This window comes from Salmo trutta, chromosome 40, assembly GCF_901001165.1.
Source record: "Salmo trutta chromosome 40, fSalTru1.1, whole genome shotgun sequence".
Classification (NCBI taxonomy): Eukaryota; Metazoa; Chordata; class Actinopteri; order Salmoniformes; family Salmonidae; genus Salmo; species Salmo trutta.
The window spans coordinates 3,487,058-3,500,610 of record NC_042996.1 but is presented as its reverse complement, the minus strand read 5'-3'; the positions used below and the strand labels follow the sequence as shown (position 1 = coordinate 3,500,610).

Here is a 13,553-nt window from a genome sequence, read left to right as displayed (position 1 = left end):
CCTCGTAGGGTAAGTGTTGAATACCCCTGGTGTAGACAGGAAAAGTTACTTATTGCAGCTTTAACTGAAAACCCACGCTAACACACGGTTATATTAACAGTATTGCACTTTTTATGTAGCCAACTTTTGTCCAGCTAATAGCCTAACCACCGATCAAGCAACATTATGGACTAAACGTTCAAATCATGTTGCTGCTGGATTATTTTAGCTGTGACTATAGATCAAATTAAGATCCTACATCTGTATGTGTGAAAGATAGAGAGAGAGGGAGTAAACATGAGTTTGTGTTTGCTCAAGCATAAAGCGTTGTGGTGGTCAGTCACTCCCAGCTTTTGAATACTAAACCAATTGAAATGTCATTTTGGAGATGTTCAACGTTTTATCAGCACTCTGCTCTCTGCCTTTCTTTCTCCCTCTTGTTCTCTTTAAATGCTTCCTGTCTTCAGGAGATTACACGGAAGGTAAGACTGGAGCGCGGAGCTCCCCATCTCTTTCTCTCCTTCCCTCTCGCTCCCCATCTCTTTCTCTCTTGCACCCCATCTCTCTCTCTCTCATATTCCTCTGGCAGTTTAGTGTATAGGGTCTTGTGTAGGCTGGGAGGTTGATTTCCTCAGAGCTGACAGTCTGGTATCATAGGGGAGATCAGATGGGTGTTTATTGAAGGTCACTGTAGAAAAGAGCAGTACTGGTATCACAGGGTCATAAATAAAGAGAGCAGGCCTTCCATTGTCCTGGTCTGATGCTATCTCCCCTGTCAGACTGTAGTGTGGCTACACACACACACACACACACACACACACACACACACACACACACACACACACACACACACACACACACACACACCGATATCCTTGAAAGTAGCAGAAGGCAATGAGGGAGAGGGCTGTCTCTTCCCGCATCCCCCATCACTTCCCAATAACCCATGCCCCAATACCCCACGTCCACATCCACTCATGGCTCTGGTAATGTAAAGTGTGTTGTCCATTTTTTGTGTTCTGTAACTGCTGTTGACTGAGTTATCCCGAGTGTGTCCCTTGTCTATGGTTGACTGAATGCTCTTGTAATGTCTCCCCTCTCTCTCTCCCCTTTTCTCTCTCCTCTCTTCTTTCGCCTCCCTCTCCTCTGATCTCTCTTCTCTCCCCTCTCCTCTCTCTTTTGTGTGTGTAGGCCAAGCAGCTGGAGCTCAGAGACCAGGAACTGAAGAAACAGGATGCCTTCTACAGGGAACAGGTTGCCAGGCTGGAGGACAGGGTAATGGAACGCTATCACCCAGCGTACTACTTAGTACACTACACAGCACATTATCCAGTAGTGCTCTATACAGCCCACTACACAGCACATTATCCAGTAGTGCTCTATACAGCCCACTACACAGCCATTATCCAGTAGTGCTCTATACAGCCCACTACACAGCCATTATCCAGTAGTGCTCTATACAGCCCACTACACAGCACATTATCCAGTAGTGCTCTATACAGCCCACTACACAGCCATTATCCAGTAGTGCTCTATACAGCCCACTACACAGCCATTATCCAGTAGTGCTCTATACAGCCCACTACACAGCACATTATCCAGTAGTGCTCCGACCAGCCCACTACACAGCACATTATCCAGTAGTGCTCCGTACAGCCCACTACACAGCACATTATCCAGTAGTGCTCTATACAGCACATTATCCAGTAGTGCTCTAGACAGCCCACTACACAGCACATTATCAAGTAGTGCTCTGTACAGCCCACTACACAGCACATTATCCAGTAGTGCTCTAGACAGCACATTATCCAGTAGTGCTCTGTACAGCCCACTACACAGCACATTATCCAGTAGTGCTCTGTACAGCCCACTACACAGCACATTATCCAGTAGTGCTCTATACAGCCCACTACACAGCACATTATCCAGTAGTGCTCTGTACAGCCCACTACACAGCACATTATCCAGTAGTGCTCTATACAGCACATTATCCAGTAGTGCTCTATACAGCCCACTACACAGCACATTATCCAGTAGTGCTCTGTACAGCCCACTACACAGCACATTATCCAGTAGTGCTCTATACAGCCCACTACACAGCACATTATCCAGTAGTGCTCTGTACAGCCCACAACACAGCACATTATCCAGTAGTGCTCTGTACAGCCCACTACACAGCACATTATCCAGTAGTGCTCTGTACAGCCCACTACACAGCACATTATCCAGTAGTGCTCCGTACAGCCCACTATACAGCACATTATCCAGTAGTGCTCTATACAGCCCACTACACAGCACATTATCCAGTAGTGCTCTGTACAGCCCACTACACAGCACATTATCCAGTAGTGCTCTATACAGCACATTATCCAGTAGTGCTCTGTACAGCCCACAACACAGCGCATTATCCAGTAGTGCTCTGTGCAGCCCACTACACAGCACGTTATCCAGTAGTGCTCTGTGCAGCCCACTACACAGCACATTATCCAGTAGTGCTCTAGACAGCCCACTACACAGCACATTATCAAGTAGTGCTCTGTACAGCCCACTACACAGCATGTTATCCAGTAGTGCTCTAGACAGCACATTATCCAGTCGTGCTCTATACAGCCCACTGTGCTCTGTGCTCTGTACAGCCCACTACACAGCACATTATCCAGTAGTGCTCTATACAGCACATTATCCAGTAGTGCTCTGTACAGCCCACTACACAGCACATTATCCAGTAGTGCTCTATACAGCCCACTAAACGGCACATTATCCAGTAGTGCTCTATACAGCCCACTACACAGCACATTATCCAGTAGTGCTCTGGACAGCACATTATCCAGTAGTGCTCTGTACAGCCCACTACACAGCACATTATCCAGTAGTGCTCTGTACAGCCCACTACACAGCACATTATCCAGTAGTGCTCTATACAGCCCACTACACAGCACATTATCAAGTAGTGCTCTATACAGCCCACTACACAGCACATTATCCAGTAGTGCTCTGGACAGCACATTATCCAGTAGTGCTCTGCACAGCACATTATCAAGTAGTGCTCTATACAGCCCACTACACAGCACATTATCAAGTAGTGCTCTATACAGCCCACTACACAGCACATTATCCAGTAGTGCTCTAGACAGCACATTATCCAGTAGTGCTCTATACAGCCCACTACACAGCACATTATCCAGTAGTGCTCTATACAGCACATTATCCAGTAGTGCTCTAGACAGCACATTATATCTCATCAGCATACACCCTACTTAAAACAGCTTGTTTCACACCACTCAGCATTACACTGTAACACCACTACACCATACGGAGTCTGCATCACACCTCACACCATCTCTGCTGCCTGAGGGGAACATTTGATCGAGAAACTGTTTTCTCTGCAGCTCTGCGTCCTCGTTCCCTCCCTCCTCGCTCGCTCCCCCCTCTCGCTCTACACCATAAGCCCCTACGGTGTTATCAGACTAAAGATGAGGGGAAACATCAACACTTTCTCTCCCTTTTTCTCTGCCACTGCTGTCCAACTGGCCTTGGTATCCGTCCTCAAAGTGAAAACCTCATGCTGCTGCCAGTGTGATCTCTCGCGCTCTCTTCTCCCCCTCCAGCTAAAGATGAGAGGTCAAATCTCTCTCTTACACACACACACACACACACACACACACACACACAGAGAGAGACCCACCGTAAACACAGTGTGAGATCTGGCCCGTACAGACAGACCATGCTGCTGTTCTCAGTCAGATATGTCCCCTAGGGAGGGTACGAGGGGTCAAATACCTTGTTTAGTGCACTTAAACTGACACCCCCAAGCTGTTTCCCAATGTGTTGTCCCCTTTAGATAGGGAGGAGAGGTCTGATACTTTGCTTTGTATAAGTTTGTCCCCTAAAATAATCTGACAATTAGTCTTCACACTGTTCCCAGTTGGGTTAGTGTCGTAATGAAGGGTATAGGGGTCCAAACTGTTTGTCTCCTTATGTACAGTGTCATACTGATTTAAGTCAGATATGCACTCTAATGAATAAGAAAGCCCACACATGCACGCACACACATAATCTGCATCGTAGTGGTGGGAACAGGGATCAAACACTTTGTCTGCAAAAAGATTTGCCTGCCTACCGACAAGCTCACTCTACTGCATAAGACATCTCTTCAAGCTGGGTAAGAATAGCGCAACAATGGATGTACCAACACCCTCACAGCACCCAAGGACAACCCTAAAGGAGGTGGTGGTCAAACTATTTGTTTACCAAATGCCAGGTGTTGTTCCTGGTCCCTTCACGTACATATGAAAAGTCCTGGTCCTATGGACAGTTGGGACAGTTGACAGTTACTTGGAGTATGGTAGTGTCTCTGTGAAGTAGTAGAGTGGAGAGGTCTTATTTAATGATGCTTGACAAGTCTGGCCATCAATAAATCATTAACAAAGAATAGCAGATCAATATCAACACTGTTTTCACCTGTAACCTCTCTCCCACTAGATAGAAATACTATAGCAACAGAATAATAAACCAGTAGTTAGAAATACTATAGCAACAAAATAATAAACCAGCAGTTAGAAATACTATAGCAACAAAATAATAAACCAGCAGTTAGAAATACTATAGCAACAGAATAATAAACCACTAGATAGAAATACTATAGCAACAAAATAATAAACCAGCAGTTAGAAATACTATAGCAACAGAATAATAAACCAGCAGTTAGAAATACTATAGCAACAAAATAATAAACCAGCAGTTAGAAATACTATAGCAACAGAATAATAAACCACTAGATAGAAATACTATAGCAACAAAATAATAAACCAGCAGTTAGAAATACTATAGCAACAGAATAATAAACCAGCAGTTAGAAATACTATAGCAACAAAATAATAAACCAGCAGTTAGAAATACTATAGCAACAGAATAATAAACCACTAGATAGAAATACTATAGCAACAAAATAATAAACCAGCAGTTAGAAATACTATAGCAACAGAATAATAAACCAGCAGTTAGAAATACTATAGCAACAAAATAATAAACCAGCAGTTAGAAATACTATAGCAACAGAATAATAAACCACTAGATAGAAATACTATAGCAACAAAATAATAAACCAGCAGTTAGAAATACTATAGCAACAGAATAATAAACCAGCAGTTAGAAATACTATAGCAACAAAATAATAAACCAGCAGTTAGAAATACTATAGCAACAGAATAATAAACCACTAGATAGAAATACTATAGCAACAAAATAATAAACCAGCAGTTAGAAATACTATAGCAACAGAATAATAAACCAGCAGTTAGAAATACTATAGCAACAAAATAATAAACCAGCAGTTAGAAATACTATAGCAACAGAATAATAAACCACTAGATAGAAATACTATAGCAACAGAATAATAAACCACTAGATAGAAATACTATAGCAACAAAATAATAAACCAGCAGTTAGAAATACTATAGCAACAGAATAATAAACCACTAGATAGAAATACTATAGCAACAAAATAATAAACCAGCAGTTAGAAATACTATAGCAACAGAATAATAAACCAGCAGTTAGAAATACTATAGCAACAGAATAATAAACCACTAGATAGAAATACTATAGCAACAGAATAATAAACCAGCAGTTAGAAATACTATAGGCCCATATCCATGTGATGGTACAGGAATAAGAGAAAACATAATTAAGCTGTTAGGGAGGAAGACATTTTCTCACAGTGACCACAGAAGAAATGGTTTTAGCTTTATTTTAAGGCCACAAGGCCATTTTGGACTATCCTTATCTGGTACAATGTTTGATTGAAAACATTGGAATAATGTTGGTTCGATTGGTTGTTGGATTACTATAAAACTAGTACACAGTAAAGGTTTGCAATGCTGATGGCACAAAGACATGAGCAGAGATGAGTTGATGAAAGTCATGAGAAATACAGCTGGCTGGAGAACAGTTGGTGCCATGCTGCTATGTGTAGGATCCAGTGGGAGCTGTGATCATAGAACTGATCTGAGACTAGTGCTACTGCTAATGTAAGCTCTTATTGACCCAACAGGTGGCCATCCATCAGCTATATGGTCCCAGCTCAATATCCCCACACTGTGACAACAAATCACTTTCACACATCATGAGGAGAGGGAGACAGGGAGAGGAGAAGGAGGGGGAGAGAGGTAGGGAGAGGGGAGGGAGGAGAAAGGGAGAGGGAGGAGAGAGGGAGGGATGGATAGAGAGTGAAAGGGGGCTGGAGGGAGAAGAGGGGACAGGGGAGTGGATGTGCTGAACACCAGTGAGCTTCGGTCCTATACATTTATAGAACAGTATTAATATGATAGATATGATAAATGTCACCGGCCCCAAATGCTTGCTTCCATTTAACGGACCTGTCACATACAGAGCCTTCAAAGTATTCACACCCCTTGACTTTTCCTACGTCTTGTTGTTACAAAGTGGGATTTAATTGGCTTTTTCTTTTCAACATTCTACAAACAATAGTCTGCAATGTTGAAGTGGAAGAATAATTCTAACATTTGTAAAACATTTATGAAAAATTCAACACCATCTTTATTTAATGCTCTAACCACTAGGCTATCCTGGGGCAGCAGGTAGCCTAGTGGTTAGAGCGTTGGACCAGTATCCGAAAGGTTGCAAGATCGAATGCCCGAGCTGACAAGGTAAAAATCGTCTTGCCCTTGAACAAGGCATTTAACCCACTGTTCCTAGGCCGTCATTGAAAATAAGAATTTGTTCATAACTGACTTGCCTTGTTAAATAAAGGTAAAACTTTTTTTTTAAATAGATAAGTATTCAACCCCCTGAATCAATACATGCTATGATCACCTTTGGCAGTGATTACAGCTGTGAGTCTTGCTGGGTATGTCTAACAGCTTTGCACACCTTGATTGTACAATATTTTCACATTTGTTCTTTTAAAAAATTCTTCAAGCTCTGTCAAGTTGGTTGTTTACATTTTAGTCGCTTTAGCAGACGGTCTGTCCCAGAGTGACTTACATTGTGTGCAGACATTTCCTTCCTTTTTCATACTGGTCCCCCGTGGGAATCAAATCCACACCTGGCGTTGTAAATGCCATGCTCTACCAGCTGAGCCATTTTCAAGTCTTGCCATAGATTTTCAAGCTGATTTAAGCTAAAACTGTAACTAGGCCACTCAGGAACATTCAATGTCGTCTTGGTAAGCAACTCTAGTGTATATTTGGCCTTGTGTTTTAGGTTATTGTCTTGCTGAAAGGTGAATTTGTCTCCCAGTGTCTGTTGGGAAACTCCCTAGTCCTTGCCGATGACAAGCATACCCATAATATGATGCCGTCACCACCATGCTTGAAAATATGAAGAGTGGTACTCAGTGATGTGTTGGATTTGCCCCAAACATAACGCTTTGTATTCAGGACATGAAGTTCATTTCTTTAGTTTTACTTTAGTGCCTTATTGTGAACAGGATGCATGTTTTGGAATATGTTTTATTCTGTACAGGCTTCCTTCTTCTCACTCTGTCATTTAGGTTAGTATTGTGGAGTAACTACAATGTTGATCCATCCTCAGTTTTCTCCTATCACAGTCATTAAACTCTGTAACTGGTTTAAAGTCACCATTGGCTTCGTGGTGAAATCCCTGTGTAGTTTCCTTCCTTTCCGGAAGGGTGTATTGATACACCATTCAAAGTGTAATTAATAACTTCACCATGCTCAAAGGGATATTCAATGTCTGATTATTATTAGATATATTTTTTTACCCATCTCCCAATAGGTGACCATATTTGCGAGGCATTGGAAAACCTCCCAAGTGTTTGTGGTTGAATCGGTGTTTGAAATTCACTGCTCGACTGAGGTACAGAGATGAGGAAGTCATTCAAAAATCATGATAAACACTATTTTTGCACACACAGTGATTCCATGCAGCTTATTATGTGACTTGTTAAGCACATTTTTACTCCTGAACTTATTGAGGCTCCTTGCCATAACAAAGGGGTTGAATACTTATTGACTCAAGACATTTCACCTTTTTTTATTAATTTGTAAAAAAAATTCAAAAAGCATATTTCTACTTTGACATTATGGGGTACTGTGTGGAAAAAATCTGAATCTAATCAATTTTAAATACGTGCTGTAACACAACAGAATGTGGGAGAAGTCAAGGGGTGTGAATACTTCCAGAGGCACTGCACAAGCAGCATACATGCTTGTTTTGGTTCATCAATCCTCTTTATTGGATAGCTTCATTGGGGGGTCTTTTATTTAAAAGTCATTGAAATGGTGGCACACTAGACTGGAACTGTCAGAAAAACAAAGGTGAGTCTATTGTGTGTTTGTGTGTGTCGTTATGAGAGTTTGTGTTATTCTGTGTGTGACTTGTGGCTCAATGGCGGGCGTATTGCATGTTGTCTTGCTGTGAATCGCTCAGGCAAACTGCTGGAATTGCTGTTGGTTAGAATCTAATTAACAGCCTCTTCTTCTTTTCCCACCTCTGTCCAGCTCTGTCCTTTTCTCTGTCTTGGTCTCCTACCTCTTTCATCTCCCTCTCTCCTGCTGTCTTTGCCACTCGCTCATATTCTTCTGTCATAACCTTTAGCCCTCTCTCACTATACCCTTCTATCTCTCTCTTGCTCTCTTTCTCTCTCTCTTTCTCTCCTGGCTGCTCACAGCATCTCTCTTTCTCTCTCCCGTGTACACACACACACCCTCCGAACCAAACACACACACACACACACACACCCTCCGAACCAAACACACACAGAGAGAATAAAAGTCTGATATATATTACATGTCTCTTTCAATTCAACACAGCCATTCATCAGAGGGTTCCTAGTGACAGGCCATCACCAGGGCCTGGACAGCTCAGCGCACCATGGCTGTGCTCATTGGCCACAGCGGCCAAATTTACTCTGAAAACAATATATATATAGATTACATTTTCACTCAATATCTGCTGTAAAACAATCTCATATTTAACAATCTGCACTTCATGCGTTTTTTTTCTCTTTTTCTTTCCCTGTTTTTCAGTTTTGTTCCCCGTGTTGAGAATGAGCCTCTCATTCCTTTTTCTTTCTCTCTCTCTCTCTCTCTCGCTCTTCTCACGTTTTTTTTTTCTTCATGTTCATCTCTTTTGCTCGCTCTAGTCCATCTCTATTGATGGAATTGGATTTTCCTCTCGCCCCGCGTTGGGGGGACAATCACCGTTACAATTGCCGCCTCACAGTCCTTCAAGTAAAGTAAAACTCCTATGTGAAAGAGATACAGAGATGGAGTGTTTAGTCTCAGTAATAGCTCCTATTCTCCGGCTGATCAATACTTTTTCTAACTGGGAGCAGAAGTATCTGTACTCGTAGCATGACAATGTGTCTTTTACTTTTCAATGACTCCCAGCCTTCTATGAGTCTGCATCATACTGAGACTCAGGCAGTGTAGAGACTAGACCAAATTTTTTAAAGGACTTTTAAAATGTATGTGGAACGAACGACAACAGAGCAACAACGTGTTACCTGCTGGAATCGCTGGTGTGGTCTTAAACATACTGTCACAGTATAGAAGCGTTGGCTGGTCCTTCTCAGTAACAGGAGCTCTAGATACTTTTTACCCTCCAAAGCCAAATGTATGATCTCCCCATTCCCCTAACTAAACCATTTTAGATGTGAACACATGACATATTAGTTAAATAGCAGCCGCTCTGATCCAGTGGATCTGAATAACTTGTCTAAAACCATCACATAATAGGAACTTCAAAACAAGTTTGTATCAATCCCAGTTCCCTTAACCGGTCAAGTTCACACAGTAGGCCAGGCAGGATGTTCCCTTAACAGCTCAAGTCAACAAGTTCACACAGTAGGCCAGGACGTTCCCTTAACAGGTCAAGTCAACAAGTTCACACAGTAGGCCAGGCAGGACGTTCCCTTAACCGGTCAAGTCAACAAGTTCACACAGTAGGCCAGGCAGGACGTTCCCTTAACTGGTCAAGTCAACAAGTTCACACAGTAGGCCAGGACGTTCCCTTAACCGGTCAAGTCAACAAGTTCACACAGTAGGCCAGGACGTTCCCTTAACCGGTCAAGTCAACAAGTACACACAGTAGGCCAGGCAGGATTTTCCCTTAACCGGTCAAGTCAACAAGTACACACAGTAGGCCAGGACGTTCCCTTAACTGGTCAAGTCAACAAGTACACACAGTAGGCCAGGCAGGACGTTCCCTTAACAGGTCAAGTCAACAAGTACACACAGTAGGCCAGGACGTTCCCTTAACCAGTCAAGTCAACAAGTACACACAGTAGGCCAGGCAGGACGTTCCCTTAACCAGTCAAGTCAACAAGTACACACAGTAGGCCAGGCAGGATGTTCCCTTAACCGGTCAAGTCAACAAGTACACACAGTAGGCCAGGACGTTCCCTTAACCGGTCAAGTCAACAAGTACACACAGTAGGCCAGGCAGGACGTTCCCTTAACCGGTCAAGTCAACAAGTACACACAGTAGGCCAGGACGTTCCGGTCAAGTCAACAAGTACACACAGTAGGCCAGGACGTTCCCTTAACCGGTCAAGTCAACAAGTTCACACAGTAGGCCAGGCAGGATGTTCCCTTAACCGGTCAAGTCAACAAGTTCACACAGTAGGCCAGGACGTTCCCTTAACCGGTCAAGTCAACAAGTTCACACAGTAGGCCAGGCAGGACGTTCCCTTAACCGGTCAAGTCAACAAGTTCACACAGTAGGCCAGGCAGGATGTTCCCTTAACCGGTCAAGTCAACAAGTACACACAGTAGGCCAGGACGTTCCCTTAACCGGTCAAGTCAACAAGTACACACAGTAGGCCAGGACGTTCCCTTAACCGGTCAAGTCAACAAGTACACACAGTAGGCCAGGACGTTCCCTTAACCGGTCAAGTCAACAAGTTCACACAGTAGGCCAGGACGTTCCCTTAACCGGTCAAGTCAACAAGTTCACACAGTAGGCCAGGCAGGATGTTCCCTTAACCGGTCAAGTCAACAAGTACACACAGTAGGCCAGGCAGGATGTTCCCTTAACCGGTCAAGTCAACAAGTTCACACAGTAGGCCAGGACGTTCCCTTAACAGGTCAAGTCAACAAGTACACACAGTAGGCCAGGCAGGATGTTCCCTTAACCGGTCAAGTCAACAAGTACACACAGTAGGCCAGGCAGGATGTTCCCTTAACCGGTCAAGTCAACAAGTTCACACAGTAGGCCAGGACGTTCCCTTAACAGGTCAAGTCAACAAGTACACACAGTAGGCCAGGCAGGACGTTCCCTTAACCGGTCAAGTCAACAAGTTCACACAGTAGGCCAGGCAGGATGTTCCCTTAACCGGTCAAGTCAACAAGTACACACAGTAGGCCAGCTCCAGTTGATGGGGTGTTGGCAGCCATAAGTCACAGTGAGAGAAGTGACATTATTAGGACTCTGCAGTAGAAGTGTAGTGGGGACATTATCAGTCAGGTCCTTCAGTCACGGTGTGTAGCAGCGGGAGCCAGACGTGTGTGTGTGTGTGTGTGTGTGTGTGTGTGTGTGTGTGTGTGTGTGTGTGTGTGTGTGTGTGTGTGTGTGTGTGTGTGTGTGTGTCTCTCGCTCTCTCCTTTCTCTCTCATTTAATTACTGTAGCATTGTCAGCAGATAGGACAACACAGCAGGAGCTGTCCCCACTCTCTCTCACACACACACACACACTGACCCTCAGAGTGTGTGAGATGCAAGTACTGTAGTCGAACACATGCATGCCTACACACACATGCAAAGGGCCTAACCTGACAGAGAAAAGTTCTGCATTCAGATCATCCTAGGAGCCAACTTCCATACACATGTCCCTGATGTATCCCCTTTGAAGTGAAATGGCTAACAGTGTAACAATGGCTAACAGTGTAACAATGGCTAACAGTGTAACAATCAGTCAATCAAATGTATTTATAAAGCCCTTTTTACATCAGCTGATGTCACAAAGTGCTTATACAGAAACCCAGCCAAAACTACAAACAGCAAGCAATGCATATGTAGAAGCACGTGGCTAGGAAAAGTTACAACGGCTGGCGGTGTTACAACGGCTGGCGGTGTTACAAGCTCATCGGAGTCCTTAATTCACCATAGCAGAGCTAGCCGTCTATCATGTCTCCGCGGTGCCTCCCGCTGTCCCTAGGATGTTAGAGGGATGGACTCAACAGGCCGCCATCCCCCTGTTTCCCCATGTTTGCCAGTCTCAGGGTTTTATATGGTGGCGCTCCCTCTAGTCATTCCTTTAGTAACAAGCCGCTGGGCCGTCCAAAGCAGTGGGGTCTTCACCTCGCCTCCCTGCCAGGGAACAGATAACCATTAACAAAGTTCTTTTGTTTTGCTCATTAAAAATGGTGGAGAGGGCTTTTTAATTGGACACACCGGTTCTGTTCCTTACTCTTCTCTATCCTCTCTGTATCACCCGAGTGCATTAGCCATAATGACTTCATTTGTCTATGACACCCCCACCGGCCTTATTTACCACCAGACAAGGTAAAGCTCTCCCAGGGATGTAAATAGAAATCAAAAGGATGAGGGTGGTCTTTGAACAGTCCAGGAAGTCTGTTTTGCAGACCAAAAAGGACCGATTTATAGCTTAGAAACCACAAGAAGCAGGCTATTCTAAAATAGACTGCTTATTTCTGTTTACTGTTACACCAATCAGGCCCAATTGGTTCTGAATCATAATAGAGGTATTTTTCTCCCAAAATAGTCGATTTTGGAGTTGGTGAAGTGTTACACCCAAATCAACCCGAGGGTGGTCATGTCCTATCGTTCCTACTGATTGAGGGGCTCTGCTGCCCTCTAAATCAGTTAGGAGGACAGCAGGAAATCACAATTTGAGCCCCACTCGTTAATCACACACAACAGCCTCACAAATTACACTGTCTGCTACTCTGTCTCCCACTCTGTCTCCTTGCACAGGCTGTAGGCGTGTGTCTGCTTTTTTTCTGCCTTTGTGTGTGTGTGTGTGTGTGTGTGTGTGTGTGTGTGTGTGTTTGTTTGTGTGCACCAGCTGGCCCTGCAATCACTGGCCGTTTGTGCTTCCTGATGGATTAGGGTTCTGATTAGTGGCAGCGCTATGATTTATCCAGTTGTTGTTGTTATTATTATTATTATTATTATTATTATTATTATTATTATTAGTCACTTAGTATTCAACACAGAGACCAACACCACATTCTAGCAACCGCTGTTACACACACACACAGACAAATACACTGGTTAAATCCTAGTCTTAATGTCAGTGACATTGAGGAAACTGCCACTGATGGTTCCCTGACTGGATAGTCTGCACTAACGTTGGTTAAATCTCAAACACACTGGTTAAGTTCTAGTCATGCCATTCACATAGAACTCTTAGCCGGTCTGACAACTCAGTTACTTTTTAATTGGAAGATTTGCTAGTGAAGTGAGAGATTATTGGTGAGAGGTGGTTGGACGGGGCGTCAGTAAATGGAGAGGTGGTTGGACGGGGCCTCAGTAAATGGAGAGGTGGTTGGACGGGGCCTCAGTAAATGGAGAGGTGGTTGGACGGGGCCTCAGTAAATGGAGAGGTGGTTGGACGTGTCTAGTTT

General features: G+C 43.7%; 1 protein-coding gene across 6 annotated transcripts in view; it reads left to right on the top strand.

The window, feature by feature from the left end:
• The window catches only part of chchd3a (coiled-coil-helix-coiled-coil-helix domain containing 3a), a 104,101-nt gene that overhangs the window by 58,993 nt on the left and 31,555 nt on the right, over window positions 1-13,553 (top strand). For 5 of the 6 annotated variants that reach the window (XM_029742561.1, XM_029742559.1, XM_029742558.1 and 2 more), the window contains 2 exons: window positions 447-461; window positions 1,171-1,254. In XM_029742561.1, the coding sequence (XP_029598421.1) occupies window positions 447-461; window positions 1,171-1,254 (99 nt within the window). The remainder of the gene's footprint in view (window positions 1-446; window positions 462-1,170; window positions 1,255-13,553) is intronic. The other variant, XM_029742556.1, reaches the window with a different exon arrangement.